This window comes from Camelus dromedarius, chromosome 3 (assembly GCF_036321535.1).
Source record: "Camelus dromedarius isolate mCamDro1 chromosome 3, mCamDro1.pat, whole genome shotgun sequence".
Classification (NCBI taxonomy): Eukaryota; Metazoa; Chordata; class Mammalia; order Artiodactyla; family Camelidae; genus Camelus; species Camelus dromedarius.
In genome coordinates this window covers 60,770,538-60,791,612 of record NC_087438.1, presented here as the reverse complement: position 1 = coordinate 60,791,612, position 21,075 = coordinate 60,770,538, and the positions used below count along the sequence as shown (strand labels likewise).

Genomic DNA, 21,075 nt, shown 5'->3' with positions numbered 1-21,075 from the left:
GGAAAATTATCTGTCAATATTTATCCATATTATCCATATTATGCAGTACACATAACAACTGAACTAACAGATCCACTTGTAGAAATCTATGCATGTGAAATGACATACTTAACAACAATTCACTGCAGTATTGTTTATAATAGTGAAACACTAGATGAAACATAGTCCATCAATAGATTATTGACTAAATAAATTATGGTTCACTCTTATAGTGCAGCCAAAGAAAAAAAAAATGAGGCAACTCTATACAGACTGACATGAAAACATTTCCAAGATATTTTCAGTGATTAAAGTGAAATTTCAGGAGTGTGATATGCTACCTTTTGTCATTAAAAAGAAAAAAAGCTGTATCTTCTATGCATAAAATGTTTCTGGAAGGATATATAAGAAACTGGTAACTGGTTGTCTACAGGAGGGGAACTGGATGGATGACTAGAGACAGGGATGGGAGGGCATATTTTCAGTTTATTAATCTTTTGAATTTTACATCTTTTTATTTTTTAAATATTAAAAAATAAGGATATAAAAATAAATTTCATAAGACAGGATTTTCCCTTAATAGAATCTTCTACACTTAATATAAGACCAAAAAAAAAGAAATACAAATACACCAAAAGGGGAAACACTGCAAGGTTTTAAAAAGTTATACAATTTAGGTGTGTAACTCCTTCATGTTTCTTTCCCAAGCATAATTCAAATGCAAGGGGAAAAGAGAAATACAGTGGAAAAGAAGGCAGGTGACAGAAAGTGAGGCGAGCTGACAGGTGAGTGGTAGGGAGGACAGGACAGAGCCCCCATTTCTCCCAGCCAGCAATGTTCAGATCTTTCTAGTTACTCTGTGCACTAAATGCACATGTTATTAAAAAGTGAGAGAATGTGGAAAGACTGAAGAAAGCAAAAAGAGGTACGACATTTTTTCAGTTTGTTCTAATAGTAAGAAGAAAACCTTACCTCAATTTTTTTCAATACATCTGCAGTATTAGTGAGTGAAGTGTCTTTGTCTGTATTTTTTGCCTTTTTGGATTTGGGGCCTGCTGAAGTAAAACCACCATTAACACATTTCTCTGTAACAGCAACTGTGTATTATATTTCTTTGCACTTTAATATGCCATCTAGAATGTGGTATGTCATACCATGTAGTCACACAATTTGCAGGCTGAATTAAATTTCTTAAAAAATAAACAAAATAAATCAGCACGTTTCACCAATTTTTCCATAATGAGGACACGATAATCACTTAATAGGATATTTTCTAAGACTGCAGCCAGATACCTCTTTACTAGTACTGAAAATTTGAACTGGCAATTAATATCATTTGGGCCAAAATTGTAACACTGTTCCCTCAGGTAGAAGCACTAAAGGGCCAGTGAAAGGTTCTCACAAATGTATCCCTGCACTGGCTTCCTGTTCACTGATCAGGAATTTCAAACAGGGCAATCTTACCAGATTTGGAAAAACAGAAAATAAATTTCCAGTTATAAAATATATAATCATGAGGATGTAATGTACAGCATAGGGAATAGAGCTTCTAACACTGTAATAACGTTGTATGGTGATAGAGGATAACCAGACTCACAGTGGTGGTCATTTCATAATGTATTAAAGTACTGAATCACTGTATTATAAACTTGAAACTAATATAGATTATTGCAAGTAAACTATACTTCAATTAAAAAACAAATAAGCAAATACAGAATAAATAAGCACTTGCCAAAGGTTAAAGAGATGAGAAAGAGGTTATATTCAGCGCAATATAGCATTATCTTTGGGATGAAGATTAAAATAGTTAAAATGAACACACTTACCATATGAATCTGAAAACCCTAAACAATATAAATAAAATGTTTGAATGGCTTTGGGATATGTAATTTTCAAGCCATAGCAAAAATATTACATTTTGAGGCTACTCTGAAACTTCAAGGTATAAATAGATCCTGCTAGTCGGTTACCAAAACATTATGACATGCGATAAAATTGTTCCATTGTGATCAAAAAGTATTACATACCAAAAAAAAAAAATGAACTTACACAGACTTTACACCCTTCACAAAAATTAACTCAAAATGGATCACAGACCTAAAGGTAAAATACAAAACTATAAAACTCCTAAAATACAATATAGGAGAAAATTCAGACGATCTTGAGTTTGGTGATGACACTTCAGATGCAACATCAAAGGCATGGTTCATGAAAAAAAGAATTGATAATCTGGACTACATTAAAATTAAAAACTTCTGCTCTGTGAAAGACAGTGTAAAACAGATAAGACAAGCTACAGACTGGGAGAAAATATTTGCAAAAGACATTCTTGATAAAGGACTGTGTGAAACAATAGGAAAAATATACGTTGGTCTCGGCTCCAGATTCCTGGCACAGAAGTCCTAAAACCCTTATATCTTCCTAAGTGATAAGAGCAATAATGACTGGGGTCGAAGACTCTGGTTTCTGACACAGAGTGTGAAAATCCCTTGGAATTTACTGGGTGACAAGTGTCTTTTGCTCTAAGGAGGTGACTCTTGGTGGGCTCCTGGGGTAGCTTCTTGAAGATAAGGCTGGCTACCAGATAGACCAAGCCATGATTAGAGGCCTGAAACTTTCAGCCCCATCTCCCATCCCTTGGGCAAGGGAAGAGGGGCTGGAGATTGAGTTAATGATTGATCATACCTGTGTGATGAAGCCTCTGTAAAAATTCTTTAAGTATTTGGTTCTGAGAGTTTCTGGGTAGGTGAACACATCCACACACTGGATAATGGAACATCCCAATTCTACAGAGACAGAAGTTCCTGCACTGGGGAACTTCCAGACTTTACCTTATGTATCTCTTCACCTGACTGTTCATCTGTACCCTCTATCACAACCTTTGTTACACAATAAACTGGTAAATGTAAGTAAATGTTTCCCTGAGTTCTGTGAGCTGTTCTAACAAATCAAATTCAAACTCGGGGGAGGGGGTGGTCATGGGAACCTCTGATTTGCAGTCAGGTCAGACAGAAATTGTGGGTAACCTGGAGATATACTACCTGCAATTGGCATCTGCAGTAGGGAGTAGTCTCCTGGAACTGAGCCTTTATCCTGGGAGGTCTAAGCTAACTCCAGTTAGTGTGAGAACTGAGCTGAATTGTAGAACACACAGCTGGTATTGCAGAGCATTGCTTGGTGGTGGGGGTGGAGGTGGGGAGAACTACATACATCTACTGTCAGAAGTGCTATCAGTGTTGTAGCAGTGTGGGAGGAAAAGAGAAACACAAAACAGGTGTGTGTTTTTCCTACAGACTATTATCCAAAATATACAAAGAACTCTTAAAACTCAACAATAAGAACACATTTAAAAAACCCAATTTCTCCAATGTCTCTCCCCCAACCTCATCTCAGTAAACTCGTACTAATCCTTCAATCTCTAGTTCAATTCCATCTCCTCAAAGAACTCTTCTTTGACCTCTCAGGAAGGACAGTGCATTGTATTCAATGTTCTTATTCCATTTGACCGTAAGTTCTGTGAGGACAAGGATTATTCCCATTTTGCCCAGTTTTATTCCTCTTAGTCCAGTGTCTGGCAATGACAGATGCTCAACAACTACTTACCCAGTAGAATTATGAAAGAACAACACAACAGAAACTTTCACTTTGATATTTTATGTACACCATAAAGTTCTATTCTACTAGTTCCCAAATGTTACCAGTTCCGAATGTTTTAAAAACTTAAAATAGACAGTATAACCATTGAAAAAGTTTCAAATATGCAAAAGAAAATATCTACATAATTGAAGTCTTTCCTAGCACATCAAAATTCCATAATTAAAGAAAGGAAAACAAATAAATAAAAAAATCAAAGAAAACAAAACAAAAAATTAACAAAAAAAAAGGTTCAACAAAATAATCAAGATGCCAAACATATTTTAAGAAAAAGCACTCAAAACTTTAGGTTGTAATTGACTTTAGCTTTAGGTTGACAACTCCATATTAGATAGAATTTAAGTAATACCCTTTTCATACCTGGATTCTTATTATATTAGTTAATGTACCTTTTTTGCATTTTTTTCTTGGCATCAACTCTCTGGGGAGTCTTCTCCAATCTGTGTGTACAAAAGGAGAAATATAAAAATTGCAGTTTCCTCTAGGAATTACTGGTGCTGGATATAACTATTTAAAGAACATGACAGTTGCTCATGCAATGAAAATCAAATCTCTTAATATCTGACTGTACAGATTTAGCCTGGGAACCAAATTATAATAGTGATATATTTTCTCCTATTAAGAAGAAAGGTTCATTAAAATAGCTTTGAAATAGTGCTATAAAATTTCTACAACATTCTTTTAATAGCTATAAAATATTTATATAATTAATTTTAAATACAGAAATTTTCATAAGAAAAATATTTATGGACATGAAGTTATTCATGATATACTGTTAAATAAAAAAGCTTCCAAAACAATATATATAGAATCCCATTTAAAAAATAAATCTAACATTTAAATATTTTTATACATATAGTATTTGTCAGAGAAAGCTCTAGTTGGGAACAAAATATCACAGTAATTCTTTGTGAGTGTTATGCTTACTGCTGTTCTTAAGTATTATTTATTCATGTTAACTATCTTGTATTTTGTAAGTTTTCTGTAGTATATATGTACTTCTTTTGTAATAAAGGATTTTTTTTCAAAAGTTAAAATATGTGATCAAAATTCTAAAACATGCAAAATTAAAAAAACAATTCTAATAATTATCTGAAAACTTTAAAAATACAAATAGCTATGGAAAAGTAAATTTCCTCCAATGAATGATTTTGCCTGTATTAACTAAACAATTCCTTTAATTTGTCACTTCCTTTTCATTTTTTTCCATTTATTTATTGACTTATTTTTACTGAAGTATAGTTGATTTACAATGTTATGTTAGTTTCAGGTGTACTGATTCAGTTATACACACACATATATATATATTCTTTTCCATTATAGCTTATTACAAGATACTGACTATAGTTCCCTGTGTTATACAGTAGGTCCTTGTTGTTTATCTATTTTATATACAGTAGTGTGTAAATGTTCATCTCAAACTCTTAATTTATCCCTGCCTCTCCTTTGGTAACCATAGTTTGTTTTCTATGTCTATGAGTCTATTTCTAGTTTGTAAAAAGTTCATTTGTATCATTTTTTTTTTTAGATTCCACATATAAGTGATATCATATGGTATTTGTCCTGTGACAAGTATTTGTCTGACTTTACTTAATATGACAATCTCCTCTAAGTCCATCCATTTTGCTGCAAATGGCATTATTTCATTCTTTTTAGAATCTGAGTTCTATCTATCTATCTATCTCACATCCTCTTTATCCAGTTATCTGTTAATGGACATCTAGGTTGTTTCCATGTCTTGGCTATTGTAAATAGTACTGCTATGAGTATTGGGGTGCATGCATCTTTTCGAGGTAGGAGTTTTCCCCAAATATATGCCCAGGAGTAGGATTGCTGGATCATATGGTAACTGTATCTTTAGTATTTTAAGGAAGCTCCATACTGTTCCCCACAGTGGCTGCAACAATTTACATTTCCACCAACAGTGTTACGAGAGTCCTTTTCATTTTTAAGCATAGAGTTAATCAGAAAAACAAAGCAACATAAAAATGGATTAAAAAATGCTGCCTGCTAATAAAAAAGATTCAGTGTCTTTTGTAGAAAACATTTATATCTCAAGCTATTTTACCTGAACTAATAATTTTTGCTTTGAATATATTTCTATTTTTACAAATGATCCAAAGATGATCAAGAGAAAGTATTTAAAGAGAATCATTTTGGGGACAAATGTTTATGAAGGAGAAGAAATGAGAGACCTAAGAGAATGTTTCCAGAGGGACACAACCTGATCAATGATCAGCACTGAAAAGACAGAGCACTATAACCCAGGAAAGCAATAATGCTGTAAAGGCCATTTATGATTTTACAAACAGGCAGTTTCTACAACACACCAAGGACACAGATGTCAAAGGAAAGTGAGTTAAAATGAGGAGACCTTGGTTCTAGCAGTTCTGTCCAAGTTGCCCTGACAGGTCACTTCTTTTCTATGGCAACTGTTTTTCTTTTCTGCAAAATGAATGAACTGGATGAGATCTCTGCAGCCCCTTCCACTGTGTCTGTAGCCAAGGCAAATTTGCAAATGTTGAAAAAAACTCTCTTAGGTATGGTTCTATTGAAAAGGCATCTTAACAACCAAAACAGTCTATGCCATGGGCTTGGCTTAAAATATCCAGAAAACTAAACCTGTTTTCTCCTCAAAAGCTATAAGATCACCCAGGAGCACAGAAGTGAGGACTATAGATTAAAACTGTGATTCTGGCAAATGAAAGTGGAAAACTCAGTAGTCGGTTTGGTAAGTCCTATTTCATTAAAAAAAAAAGTATTCTAAGAACTTTCACAAAACACTTCAACTCTTCCTTGTTACAATATAAAAATCTTTTCATCTGAGTTTTCAAAAGATAAATGTCACTAATTAATTACAGGAAAATAGCCAGACCCTATTTTCCTATGGTGAAAATAGAAAATTTGTCCTAAAAAAACAAAACAAAACAAAACACAGCGTAGGGTGGTAGCTTTTAAAGATGACTGTAACATTTCCAGTTTTATAATTACCTGGTATCCACTCTTCTTTGTACACTTTCATATATCTTTTACTGTATCTTTCAATATCTAGAAAAAGAGAAAAAAGTATTCATTAGAAAAATAAAAAATTAACCTGAATTTAAGCCATTCATTTAAAATAATTGAAAACACCAGATAACATCTTTTGTTTCACATACAGACAGTTTCCTACATTGTACACAGTGTGTTTCTGGACACATACTGAACAGTTCAAGGAGTATTACATGCTTAAGGAAGAGGCAAGAAGCAGCGGGACATGAATGGCTGAACCTGAGTGGGGACCTAAACCCTAATCATGGTTCTTAGAACCAGACAATTTCACTCACCTTTGAGAATATTCACAAAAGCCCAAAGCCAGGTCAGGAAGCCATTTACACATAAAGGTAAGGGGTCTACTCGGCATCTTCTATTTCCTTCTTGTGATAGTGGCCTCCAGCTCCCAATCTTTAGACCTTACGTAACTGGGAGGTATTAAGTACTGAAGTGGGGGTGGAGGGCTGCTTACCTCCAGCACTTAATACACACACTCAGTTAGGCTTCTCAATGAGCCACTTTTCACAACCCCCTGGGGAAGAGAGTGGGAAAAAGGGCAGGAGTAGACAAGGTTGGACTTGATGGTACATGAATGAGCAGGCTGCAAGCCTTCCACATCACTGCTGACAACTCTGCAGGGACCTTTTGAGCTCACCAAAAACAGGAGAGCCACAACTGTGGCTCCTGTTCTGCTGTGCCCACTTTTCCACAAGAAACTCCCTCGATGAGAGCCCAAACCCTTTTCCAACAGCACAAGTTGGCAAGTGACACCATTACACAATTGCTTGAAACCATGGTTCATCATAAAAACTGGTTTAGGATTATTGTCATGAAAAGCAGAAGGTAATATAAAAGATAAAAATACAAAAATCATGGACCAAATACATACTGATTTTTCTTCCATGTTTAAAAAAAAAATGCTTCCGTAGACTCCCAGATATATTGGTTACCAGTGAGGAGAGGGAAGTGGGGAGGGGCAAGATAGGGGTAAGGAATTAAGAGGTACCAACTATTAGATATAAAATAAGATTCAAGGATATATTGTACAACACAGGGAATACAGCCAATATTTTATAATAACTATAAATGGTGTATAACCTTTAAAAATGGTGAATCACTCACTATATCATACACTTGTAACATATAATATTGTACATCATTATACTTCAATTTAAAAAAATGCTTCCAAATAAAACTAAGACTATGGTGTTAGACAAAGATAACTAAAATAAGCAGTAGACCAGAAACTAAGAGATGAAGCTTTTCTAGATATTCAACTGTTTGACTTCAATCTTGCTCTCAAGCTTTTCATTTCTAAAGAGAAGGCAGCACAAATGAGTGATTCCCAGCATTTGCATTTAAAATTTTTCTCCAAAACAGCTTCGATATTTTGAAAAAATTAACCTTCAGTTTATCAAGAAAAGCTATTACCATTTATTAATAATAACAGTTATTACCAGTGAACCACTTTTTGTATTTTTAAGTTACTTCCAAATAATTTACAGAAGAATAAGAGATATTGAAAACCAACTACTGGAACCCAATTAAAAACAAGCAAAGGACCTTCTCCAAAGAAGATATACAAGGACAAAAAGCACATGATATGATGCTCAACATCATTAATCACTAAGGAAACTCTAATCAAAACTACAGTGAGCTACCACTTTATACCCAGTAGAATGGCTGGAGCCAAAAAGATAACAAGTGTTGACAAGGATGTGGAGAAACTGGAACCCTCATACAGAGTTGGTAATATAAAATGGAACAACCACTTTGGAAAACAGTTTGGCAGTTTCTCAAAATCTTAAATAAAGAGTTGCCATATGACCCTAGATATGTACCTAATAGAAATGACAAATATACATACAAAAATATGTATATGAATGTTCATACCCAGGATTACTCATAATAGCCCCAATACGGAACTTACCCAAATGTCCATCAACTGATGAATGAACAAAACGTGGTATATACATATAATGGAATATTCAACCATAAAGAGGAATGAAACACTGATAAATGCTATACCATGGATGAACCCTAAAAACATTAAGCTAAGTGAAAGAAATCAGTCACAAAGGAACACATAATATGATTCTATTTATATGAAATGTCTAGAACAGACAAATCACTAGAGACAAAACAATACTGGTTTCTGTGGGCTGGGGGAGGGGACAATGGGGAGTGATATGGGTATGGGGATTTCCTTTAAGGATGATGAACAAGTTCTAAAAATTAGATAGCATTGTTGGTGGCACAATTCTATGAGCACATGAAAAGTCACTATATTGTATTCTTTAAAAAGCAAATTTTAGATATGTGAATTTTATCTAAATAAAACTGTTATTTTAAAAGAAAGAAAATTAATGGGAATATTAATAAGAAACTAGGTATAATAAACTCAAATTTATATTCCATTATTTTTCTGGTCTTAAAGGTATATCTACCCCAAATGGGTAAATGCATGCAGCTAACTGTGCATCAACTGTGCATTATGGGTTTGTCATGTACAAATCTTGAATATAAGCATTTCATATATCCTGATTCCAGATTTCAAATAAATCCTTAATAAATTTTAACTCATTACTTCTGGTTCTTCTTGCACTTGCACCACCCAAGTGATTCTAGATTAAAATTTATTTCTATTAATAGATTCAAGCTTATCATCACTTCCAATTCTTCTCCTTGTACTTGCACTATCAGAATCTAACAATTTAAAAGACATTTAGGACTCACACTTTTGTTGAAGAGAAGATGGCACAACTGTAAAACATTTTCATTATTAAATTTATAATTACCAATAAACATGGTCAATCCAATAAGTTGTTTCATTTCTACATAATCTATTTCTTTTCAATCATCTTTGTCTTTGCCTTCAGCATTTGTCCAGGTACAAACTATGTCAAATAAAATTTGGTGCATAAATACCATAAAAAAAGAAAAAAATATGGTCACATGTCATTTTTGCAAGCAGGATTTTTCCAGGTTCCTATCACAAAATATTATGTGATGAGGTACTTTTCAAAGATTAACTGTATGAAACGTCATACTTCCTGTTCATTCTGAGAGATACATTATTTACTCATTGATACCTGAGACTGAGAAAATTCATCTAGGATATTGTTATCTGAAGACTCAGTCTGAGACTTTGCTTATACAATCAATTTCAACAACATGATTAGCAAAAGAGTCTTTATATTCTCAAATACTTTATTATGTAGTTATCAAAGATAAAGAGCCTCTTGATCCAGGTACAAGCCAGCTACTCCCAGAAACCAGCACCAAAATTATGTCCTTAATGGCCCCGTCTGATTCACATAAATGTTTTCATGGTGTGATATACTTTTAAATTAGACATGTGCTTTAATACCAATACATTCAGTTAAGTACATCATCTAGACAAAAGACGAATTTTAAAAAGACTAAATTATACCCTACACTATTCTTTTTTCCAATAAGAATGAATATTTATTTATTCACTTAATCTTATTTAAACTTTTAAAATGAGCTTTATAGTGCTTTTAAACTCAAATAGATAAAAGCATGCAACATAATCATAAAAGTAAAAAAGCCAGTATTTTTTAGGTAAAAATATCCAATCATTCACTATACAACTTCAAGCAGCTATGTTTTTAAAAATTAAATGAATGTCTAAAATGCTTCTTATAAACACAGGTAATATTACTATATCAGACTTCTTTTTTGATTCTTAGCCAATTCTAAGTCTTTTAGGGAGAAGGAAAAATGGTATGCATTTTTAATACTAATGGAATGAGATGATACTATATGAATTTCTCATGTTTTAATGATGTTGTTTTGAAAACTCAAGGACGATATTGATCTCTCTAATTTCAAGGCAGAAGTCAAAGGCAGAAGCTGAAAATCAAAATAGTTCTACTGTGCTAAGTATGCAGAAACGGATTCCCTTCCTTTACCACTTCCCACTTCCAGTCTGAGACTGTCAAACGTTCTCCAACTGTAACTTCTCCTCTCTGTCTTTGGCATAATCAATTAATACATATTTTATATTTCACATTATATCTGATATATAAATGGTAAGCCAAAATACAGTCAAGACTTTAAAAAATTTTAACCAAAATATTAAATAATCGGAGACCTGCTTAAAGACTTATGCATAAGGATAGTAATTACAGCATTACACATATAAGAAAAAAAAACCGGAAACAATCTTAAATCTAACAGCAGGGAACTAGTTATAATTAATAATGTTATAGCCACACAATGCAATACTACATAGTCATTAAAAATCTTATTTCTTAGGAATACTAAGAACATGCAAAAATGCTAACAATATGCTATTAAATGAAGAAGGAAGATACAAATTAATATGAATCCAATTTTATAAAAGGAAAACACATACAGAAGAAAAGTCTGGAATATATAATAAATATTAATAGTAGTTCTCTAGACATAAGAAATACAGGTAATTTTTATTTTTAATATTTTCGTTTTTCATAATTTTTCACTGAACATATAAAACTTCTATTATGAAAGGTAATTTTAAAAATATTGAAAAGCTTAAAATATTTTTCTGTTAAATCAATATAAATGCTTTTTCAAAGTAGTTGATAATTTCTGACTGAATCAAATCAATCAACATTGAAAATCATGTATCACCTGTATACAGTGAACCACATAGTCAAAGTTCAATACACACCTTGTTTTTCTTCAGGTGTTTCTACAAAATAAGGCATTCTTTTCATTGTTTCTCTCAACTCCTGCTTCAAGGCCAGCACATAATCTTCACCCTCTCCTGTTTTCAGTGGCACTGGTTTATAATCTGTATCCTATTTATATTAAGAGGCAATTTTTAAAAATAAATTAAATATTTTAATATCCGTTTGGCCTACATTCTGAAAAAGTCAGTTTTGTTGAAAAACTACACCTGATAGGTACTAGGTTTTACACACAACTTAAAAGATTTTGAGCTTTTATAATCTATGTAACCTTTGCGCCCATTTCCTACTTTGCTCTTATTTTAGAAATAGGAAAGATACTTCATTTTCCTACCTGTCCTAATTTTCCTACCGACCACACCAATAATCATTTTGCTATATATACAATCTGTTGACTGTGATTCTGTATCTTAAAAATGTAGGCTCCCAAATAAGAGTTTTAGTCTCCTATTAACCTCAATCAGTGGTGGTGGTATTGGTGGGAGCAGCAGCATAAAAATAGTAGTAGTAGCTATCATTTAACTAGTAGTTACTACAAACTGAAGGTACTCAACATTCAAAATCCATGATCTCATTTAAAGCATCATCGATATTTCCCCTTTTACCGTGAGTAACTGAGAAGTGAACAACCTGTAAGCCCATATAACATGTAAACGACAAAGCAGGAGTTTGAAATGATAACTTCAATTTTAAAAAATTACATGCACACATACACATATATGTATGTATGTGCATATATTCATAAAAAAGTGGGTCTTCAAGGTACATAGTAAAGACATTTCTGGTTTCAGAGGCTAAGCATATGGTACATTTCAAAAAATTTTACTCTGAATTTACTCATTCATTCTACAGCTATTTATTGAGTGCCTACTAGAAGCCACACATGGTTAGACAACAGGAGACAACAATGATGAACTAGTCAAAATTCCTGCCTGCATGGAATTTACTGTATAGGGGAGAAAAAGACAACAAATAAATAAATGAATGAGGTAATACACAATTTCAGATAGTGATAAGTGACATAGAAGAAATGAAGCCGGGAAGAGGAAAGAGCGTCTGACAGGGTACACAGCAAATCTTGGGGAAGTCATGTTTGAGCAGAGACCTGGATAAAATCAGGAAGTCATCCAAACAAAGTCTTGGGTAACCTGATGGCTCCAGCCAGGAAAACCAGCAGAGGACTACACCTAAGGGGACAAGGAGGCTGGAATGGCAAAGAAGTGAGAACAATAGTGGTACGAAAAAAGTCAGAGAGGCATCAGAAAGGCCAGATTAGACAGAGCCCTTTAGCCAGTAATGAGAAATTTCAATTTTATTCCATGTATAAAACCACAGAATGTACTAATATTCCCAGGCTTTAGAGGTAATCTCATACATGAAGAAGAGCTTATTGTAAAAGAAATCAATGTAAAGTGATACTATGTCTATACCTGAGATATTTATCTTTGTTTTTAAGCTACATTGAACATCAAAAAGGCAAAATATCAAGAGCAAAAGGTAGATACTCCCTAATGTGAGACATCTAGATCCCCAATACACTTGTCCAGGGTCCTCTACTTACAGAAATCTTTCAAGAAAAGATGTTTCCTTTTGAAACAGGGAAAAGATTCCCGGAGGGAGTATCTGTTTATTTGATTTTTTCATTTTTTTATACCACAACACATGCACATCTGGAAATGTAAGCTTACATTTTAAACTAAATATAAAGCAAAAGCATTAGATTAAAAATTATGCCAATTAAGTTTACAGCATGCTCATTAAATTTAAAAGCAATACTAAATGTAATAGAAATGCTTATATTTTGAGAAACAGTAACAAAATTCAAATTGACTTTAATAAAATAAGGAAATAAGCCAAAAAAAAAAAAAAAAGGTTCAATGGCCAAGTGGTATAGTAGGGAGCAAAATTAAATTCTATAGATACAAGATGAAAAGAAAATTATTAAGTGAAACTCTGGTAGAGTGGGAAGTGAAGACCACTGTAAAACCTAACTTTACTTTTAAAAATATTATTTTATTATTGCAGTGTATCAATAACAGCAATAGTAGATGCAAGAATTGAAAATAATTCTTGGTTCACAAAATATTGAACGTAATCAGGGAAAGATGTATACAGTTTTCTGTATTTTTAAGAAGACAGTCTGAAAGTTAGGAAAGGTTCAGAAAAGGACAGTGAAAATATTTAAATTAAAGGTAAGTGAAACACACTCTCTTCTACTCTCTTACTCTTTAGGATATCATAATGATATCATATATTCAAGTCCTATATAGAATTTAAATTTTTTCTGACACATTAGAAAACATCTTGTGAAAATTCCGCTGTGAATGTACTTACAGGAAATAGTGGGGGTGGTTTCAATACTACATCAGGTAACTTTTCACCTCTGCTAAATCCAACTGCCTCAATATTAAAGGTATAAGCAGCACGTCCTCTTCCTTTATTCCCAGCCATTGGAACTAGTTATGCCAGAAAGGTGGGAAAATTCTGAAAGACACTATTAATGATTAAGATTTATTGAATCACAGGAAAAAAATGAAACCAACATTTTAAAGCAAAATACACTCTACCCCTTAAGTAGCAGGGCCCAGTTGAAATACTTCTGGAAGCAAAACTTGTAAAAAATAAATATGTGATAACCTGATTCCTGAAGCCATCACATCTAGTCATGTTTGGCAGGCGAGGTGATCATGGCCTCAACTATCTTGCCCAGGTCTCGGGTGGAGGGCTCACCTTGGGCCTCCTTTGTGATGCTGCCCCAACCACTGCACAGCTACCTGATGCAACTCTCTCCACCCTCTGAGGTTTGGCAAAAAGATCTCAGATATATGTCCAAAAAAATGTGGACAAAGAAAGGTTGGGCTGATGAAGAGAGGACATTTTGCTTTTTCATTCAACTTGAAGCCTATCAGTATGCATAGATACTTTAAATTTTTAAATGATTATTTACCCTAAAATTTGAGTGTTAGAAAGAACCCTTGAGAGATCTAGTCCAATAACCTTTTAGAAATGTGAATGGGCTCTAAGACTCTGAAGAGGTCCAAGTAAAAATAAAAATGTAAAGTTCAGAGAAAAATATCTGAAATAGTTAAATTAAAGGTAAGATAAACCTGTACTCTTTAACCTTAGGGACAGTAATGATGTCACTCTTAAGTTCTGTACTGAATCTCTAAATCATCTGAAACATGACTACACTATACAGTTGACCCTTGAAAAACACAGGGTTAGGGGCACCAACCCCAATGCAGTCAAAAACCTGTGTATAAGTTTACAGTCAGCCCTCCGCATCCATAATTCTCCATTCTTGGATCCAACCAACCTCAGGCTGTGTAGTGCTAGTATTTATTGAAAAAAATCTGCATGTAAGTGGACACAAGTTCAAACCAGTGTTGTTCAAGAGTCAGCTGTAATGTGAGAACTCGATATATTATCAGGGATTCCTATACTAGGGTTCTTTCACTACAACTTGGCATTGGACATAGTGAAGATTATAATGCACATTCTTTAAATCTTTTCCCCAATGAGTATCATTAACCCTGTAAGCCCAAGTTAGCAATAATATGCCCTCCCGTATCACCATAACTTCTTTTCCTAACCATCTATCTGTTGGAAAAAAAAGGTCACTGTCCTTTACAATGCTTCTCCAAATTTAAGGCACATGGAAATTACCTAGAAATCTTGTTAAAATGCAGAATCTGAAGCAGTTGGCCGAGGGTGGGACTGGAAAATCTACATTTCTAACAAGCTCTCTGAAGATATCAATGCTACCCGTTTGCAGACCACACTTTAAGAGCAGCAAGACTGTACAACTTCCCATATATAGGATGTGGTTTAACACATTCCTCTATTCCCTGTATTTTCTAGCAACTAGAGGCTTACTCAATTTGGGTTTGAGTTTTTGCAAGAATACTTAAAAGAGATGCTCTATTTCTCCTGCTGCATCACATCAGGATGCACACGAAGTCTCTCTGCGATGTGGGTTCAGGGGCTGTCAGTCTGTTTTATCTGGTATAAAGTTCCTATGAGTTTTCACCTAATGCTTTTTAAATCATAGCCACTGATGATTGTAGCCTAGATCTATTACTCCATTATGAATTGTAATGTGGTGATGTACATCTTTTATCAATCTTTATTAACGGGAATTCTACCAGGAATCAAGTTCCCTCACCTCCTATTTAGTTACTATGAAACACAATTCACACAGAAAAGGTACCTATTTTAATAACCAAGCTCATTCCATTTGTCCACACTAAAGGAGAGGAAAAACATCCAAATAGGCTTATTTTGATTGCTGAGTCACTAAAGCACATGCTGTGCCTACAGAAAGCAGGTCTTCCAAGTATGGAAACAGCTGAACAGAGGAGCTCACATCCTCTCTCTAAAGAAAGAATTGCAGGAGCTCAGTAGGCAAGGTCGAGACCATGAGACTAAATTCCAATCCAAGATTTGCCATTAATTAAAGATTAAGAACAATTGTAGGTAACATTTCCCAAACTTGCCTGCTCATGAGAATTCCCTGGAGGACTTGTTAAACATATAGAGTCCCAAGCGATTGTCAAGTCCTCAAACCTAAACAGAAACTTTGGAGGAAAGCCCAGGGAAGTAGTTTGGAAAACCCACCCTGAAAAGAGACTATATCAGCTGTCACTGCTTGATGGGCTATTCCTTGGGAAATATCATACTCTGCTGACTCTGGAATTCCATATTTATCAAGAAACCTGGGGGTGTATAAACTGATTACCATTAGTGAATGTATTTACTGCCTTAGTAGAAAAATCAGTCCTAGCTGTTGAGACACCCTTAATAATTACATGGCATTCTGGCCTACAAATCCACTTCTTTTCAGTTTGGTTATCATGAGTCAGTTCTCCTATATTTGGAGAAGCCGCTAAATTCATGTTCTTCTCTTGCAGAGATGAGTAGTCCCTGGACTCTGGTAACTGTCTCATGGGAAGAATGGCTCACAAGTGTGGCCTAAGCATCACTACTGAAATCCTTCAAGTCCATTCAAACACTACCTTGTTCCTTTCTCACCCTGCTAAATTTCTTGAATAAACAGTTGTTTTTTTTTTTAACTAGATTTCCCCATTTCCTCACTATCCAAATCTTCCTCTACTTCATGTGGGTCAATTTCATCCAACTAATATTGAGCATTCCAGGCAGTGTGGTAGGACCCAGAGAGTACTGAACAAAACCAGGCCCCTGCCTTCAGGGCTTATATTTCAGTGGATTAAAGGACACAAGTAAACAAATAAGTATGAAACATAGTATTATGTGCTCCCATTGTGGGTTGAATTATGTCTCCCCCCAAAATACACTGAAGTCCTAACTCCTGGAACATGTGAATGTGACCTTCCTTATTTGGAAATAAAGTCTTTGAAGATGTAATCGAATTAAGATTAAAGTGAGATCAAATTAGATAAGGGTGAGCCCTCTTCTCATGACTGGTATCCTTACAAGAGGGAGATGTGGACAGAGAGACACACAGGGAAAACACCACGTGAAGAGGAGGCACAGACCAGAGTGCTGCAGCAGCAACCCAGGAGCACCAAGGAGTGCCAGGAACCACCAGAGGCTGAAACAGAGGCACAGAACAGATTCTCCCTCTGAGCCTCCAGAAGGAATATACTCTGCTGATATCTTGATTTCAGACTACTGGCCTCTAGAACTGTGAGAGAACACATCTCTGTTGTTTGGCATCACCCAATTTGTGGTAATATGTTACAATAGCCCTAGAAAATCAATACAGCTCTGAAGAAAAACAAATCATGGTAAGGGGTAGAGAGTAACAAAGGGGTGTGGTCATGACTTTTTCACACAAGGTGAGTCTTTCCGAGGAGGCTACACCTGAGCAGTGTGCTGTACAGGGGCTGTGAGCTATGAGATGGAGGAGTGGGGTGAAGACGGCTATGGACAGAAGGAGGAGCAAGGGCAGAGGAGAAAGCCACAAGCTGGGAGTGTCTGAGGAACGAGAAGATCATGGAGCAGCAAGGAGCAAGGAGAGGCTGGTTTAAGACCAGATCTTGTGGAGCCCTGTGTGAGCTGTGTTTAAGAGTTTGGCTTTTATCTTCCTTGTGATGGGAACTATACTCAGGCAGATGCTGAAATGCAAAGGTCCCGAGTGGTCCTCCATGGCAAAATCTACAGCCCCCTTTCCCTTGTTTATGCTCTTGGACTTCAAAGCACACTGCTCATTATTGCCTCTTCCTTTTTAAAACTATCTCTTCAATAGGCTCTAATAAAATTCCCATGAGCATTTTTTTTGTCTGCTTCTCTTCTTAAACCTCCTAAATGTGGATTTCCTTAAGGGTGAATCTTTGCTTATGCTCTTTTTTTATCTTTGGAAAAAGCACCCACTCTCGGGGGTTGATGACCTCTCCCACACAATCACCTCCAGCACTGACCTCCTGTCCTGAGTTTCAGTCCATTTTCTTACTACCAAAAGAATATATGGACAGTGCTTTAAAATACTGAGATCATCTTCTCTCTATACTAACTAGCTTGCCCTTCATGGACAATGTGCCTATTTCTACCCATGGTATGTTATTTTGCGAGTCACCTACATTTGAAGATTTGGAGTGAATTAGTTTTGACTCCTCATTCTGTTCTATCCCTCCTATGAACTCAGTCATCTAACTGTTCCTTCAAAATGTCCCTTACTTTTCATTTTCTCTATCACAATCCAGCTCAGCCCTTTTCTATCTCACTTTTGATGAGCTGCAAATTTTGTAGTATTCCCTGTCCTTCCTGTTTATTTTAATTTACTCTCCCACGTTATTCATCCTAAAGCACAGTTCTGATCATGCTTCTCTCTTCATTTTCCCTCCTGGCTAGAGAATTAAATCCAAACTCCCCATCCAGGTATTCAGAGCCCTTTTTCAGTGGTGGCACTGATCCTTCTGACTCACTCGGCTGAAATCAAATCTTGACTACCGTTCTGTCCACTGGAAACCTCTTCTTCCTTGCCTGGCTGCATCCCTTTTCACCTTAAGATCCAGTTTAAATTCCTCAATATCCACAAGTCATTTCATCACACCTTGCTCTTAGAAAGATCCTCCTACTAAAATAAATGGATTTTTAAAAAATTGAGGTGATGCATATAGCTACACTCTTCAATTCTGGAAGAAATAAAGACAATTTCCCTTTTGGGAAATGGACTTTTTCCAAAGAGAAGGAGTTTCACTTCTGTTTTTGTTTGTTTGTTTGTTTGACTGTATTAGCAGGAGAGATTTTATATCCCCCACTGTTCAGCAGAGTGCTCTCTTTACAGCAACAGCTCCACAATCAATATTAAACTTTTCTTATTTATTTATTTATTTACTTACTTACTTAGTTACTTGCTGTGGCTTGATGAGAAAATCTACCCACAGAAATAAAATTCTGTCAGCCTACTATTAAGGTTTTTTGTTTTTGTTTTTTAACTTTCAGAACAAGTTTGGGACCTGGCTGTATGCTGGAATCATCAGGAGAGTTTTAAAAGAACAAACAAACCTACAAAAAACTCAAGCATCACCTCAGAACAACAAATCAGAATCTCAGGAGGTAGGAGTTAGGCATTAGGATTTTTTAAAGCATCCCAGGAGATTACAATGTGTAACCTAAACTGAGAACTACTGCTCCACAGTAAACTTTCCATTATATAGAACAGGAAACTGGGGGCCCTAAGAGGTCAGCTGAAAGTCTAAAGACACAAAGCTAATTCCTAACAAAGACAAGACTGGGTTACAGCTTCAGGATATCTTCCCATTGTCCTTGCATTTACATTACGCTGCTTGCAGCACACTTGGGTTAGTTGAAGACCTTTTAAATCCAAGCAATGTCTTTAATCCTTACAAAGAAGTGAAATAATAATGGCAAAATAGATTGGATTAAAAAATGTGAAATCAGATGCACCACCCTTCCACTTTGGGATGTTTCCTGAAAATTTCTATTCAGAATTGTTCTGAGATAGTTTGATGAGTACAGTTCGAGCATCCAAGAGCTGAAATGCAGAAGGCTATTCTAATTAACTACAGAAACAACCTTGTGGTAGAGGTTGAGCTAACCTCTGAAATTCCTCCTCGCTCAGGCAATTTTGAGTTATAACCGTGGCTTAAATATATTATCCTCCTCATCTCACACAGTCTCTTGCACATATTAGCTAGGTGAATAAACATACAAACAGATACAAGCGGGCTTGGAAGTTAGGAGAGGCACTGAAAGCCAGCGTACATCCCTTTCCTGATGAATGACACCTGAATTGCCCGAATCAGAAACTAACAGTTATGCTGACCTTGTCTCCCCTCCTTCTATCCCCTCATCTAATAGTAGAAGAATCTCAGCTCTGTGTCTCCTCTCATGTTTGCCTTTCTTCAACTCTGCTTTAGTTCAGACCTTCACCATCTCTTGCCTGGACCTCTAATACAGAACAAATAAACTTCCCATGGCGAGACTCCCCTTTCAATCCACTCTCCAGTCATCTCTCTAGAACACAAACCTTGATGCAGCACTCTCCTTCTTAGCTAACAGAGCTTTGGAGTCTAACTTTCTGCCTCTTGCTGCCTGCACCCCCAACCTCACTCTAATCACTTCCAACTCTGCTATACCAGCTCTGGCATGTAGCTTCCTTCTGTGTGGAATGCCTTCCTCCCATATCCACCTGAGCAAGCTCCATCATCATTTAAGAGACTATGCAAATGCCACTTCTCTGTGACCACTTCCTCCACCCTAAATGGAGGTAGGCCTCTCTCTTTTTTGTCTTTTTTGTTTCCCAAGTACCACACCGCTTTTATTACCCTTTTAAAAAAGTCATGTCGTAATTATCAGTTCTTGTCTATCTTCCCAGTAAGTTCTTCAATTATTCATTCATCAAGTATTTATTAAGTACCTTCTGAGTCAGACCATCTTCTGACTACATACTACGAATAAAACAGTGAACAAAACAAAATCCCTGCTTTCATAGTGCTCACAGTCTACTATGGGAAACAGAAAAGATCTATTTTACAGGAAGTGTCAGGTAGTGATCCATGATATGAAGAAAAAACAGGAAACATGGGTGCTATTATGAAAAGGGTTGTTGAAGAAGTTCTCCTATATTCTGTAAGATTTGAGCATAAACCTGACAAAGAGAAGGAAAACACTACGCTGAGAACTAGGAGAGGATATGCAGGGTAAAGTGTGATACAAGCAGAAGGATCTGTAAGTGTGAAGGCCTCTTTGAAGACTTATTCACCTTTTCCTGCCCTATCACTAACCACAGCCTGGCAGGATGTACATAAAAATTGGGTGAATTATTGCTTAGCTCGTGGCTTAGTAAGGATAACACTCCAATTCACCTCCCTTTGCCTAGAGGAAGAAGAAAACTACAGAGAGCACCGTACTTCGCTGCTGAGAATGTCCTAAGAAACAGTGGTCTTTTAAGGCCAGTTCAAAAGCCACTCTTCAACAGTCCCATCCATCTAAATTCTTAAAGCACCTGGTTTTTCACTTCCTCTGGGGTACTTACCCCATTTGCTTTATACTGCAAACATTTGTGTGCAAATATTATCTTCTCTCAAATTCTTGAGAACCCATATCATGACTTATTAAAAATACAACTCTGTTTCTCACACATCATCTAGCTCAGGGACTTGCACGTACGGATGGCCCTGAACAGAGTGACTGGATACATTCTAACTAGATAAGGCAAATATTCAGAAAGGCTGCATCCCCATCAATGACTTTAAGACAATAGGAG

The 21,075-nt window shown here is 35.6% G+C and overlaps 1 protein-coding gene across 4 annotated transcripts in view; it reads right to left on the bottom strand.

Annotated features, from left to right (window-relative positions):
* The window catches only part of POLR3G (RNA polymerase III subunit G), a 42,374-nt gene that overhangs the window by 20,124 nt on the left and 1,175 nt on the right, over window positions 1-21,075 (bottom strand). For 3 of the 4 annotated variants that reach the window (XM_010997240.3, XM_031448134.2, XM_031448098.2), the window contains exons 2-6: window positions 13,698-13,857; window positions 11,345-11,474; window positions 6,625-6,681; window positions 4,023-4,073; window positions 952-1,034 (exon numbers count right to left, since the gene is read on the bottom strand). In XM_010997240.3, coding sequence (XP_010995542.2) covers window positions 952-1,034; window positions 4,023-4,073; window positions 6,625-6,681; window positions 11,345-11,474; window positions 13,698-13,814 — 438 coding nt within the window. In that variant the 5' untranslated portion in view covers window positions 13,815-13,857. The remainder of the gene's footprint in view (window positions 1-951; window positions 1,035-4,022; window positions 4,074-6,624; window positions 6,682-11,344; window positions 11,475-13,697; window positions 13,858-21,075) is intronic. The other variant, XM_010997241.3, reaches the window with a different exon arrangement.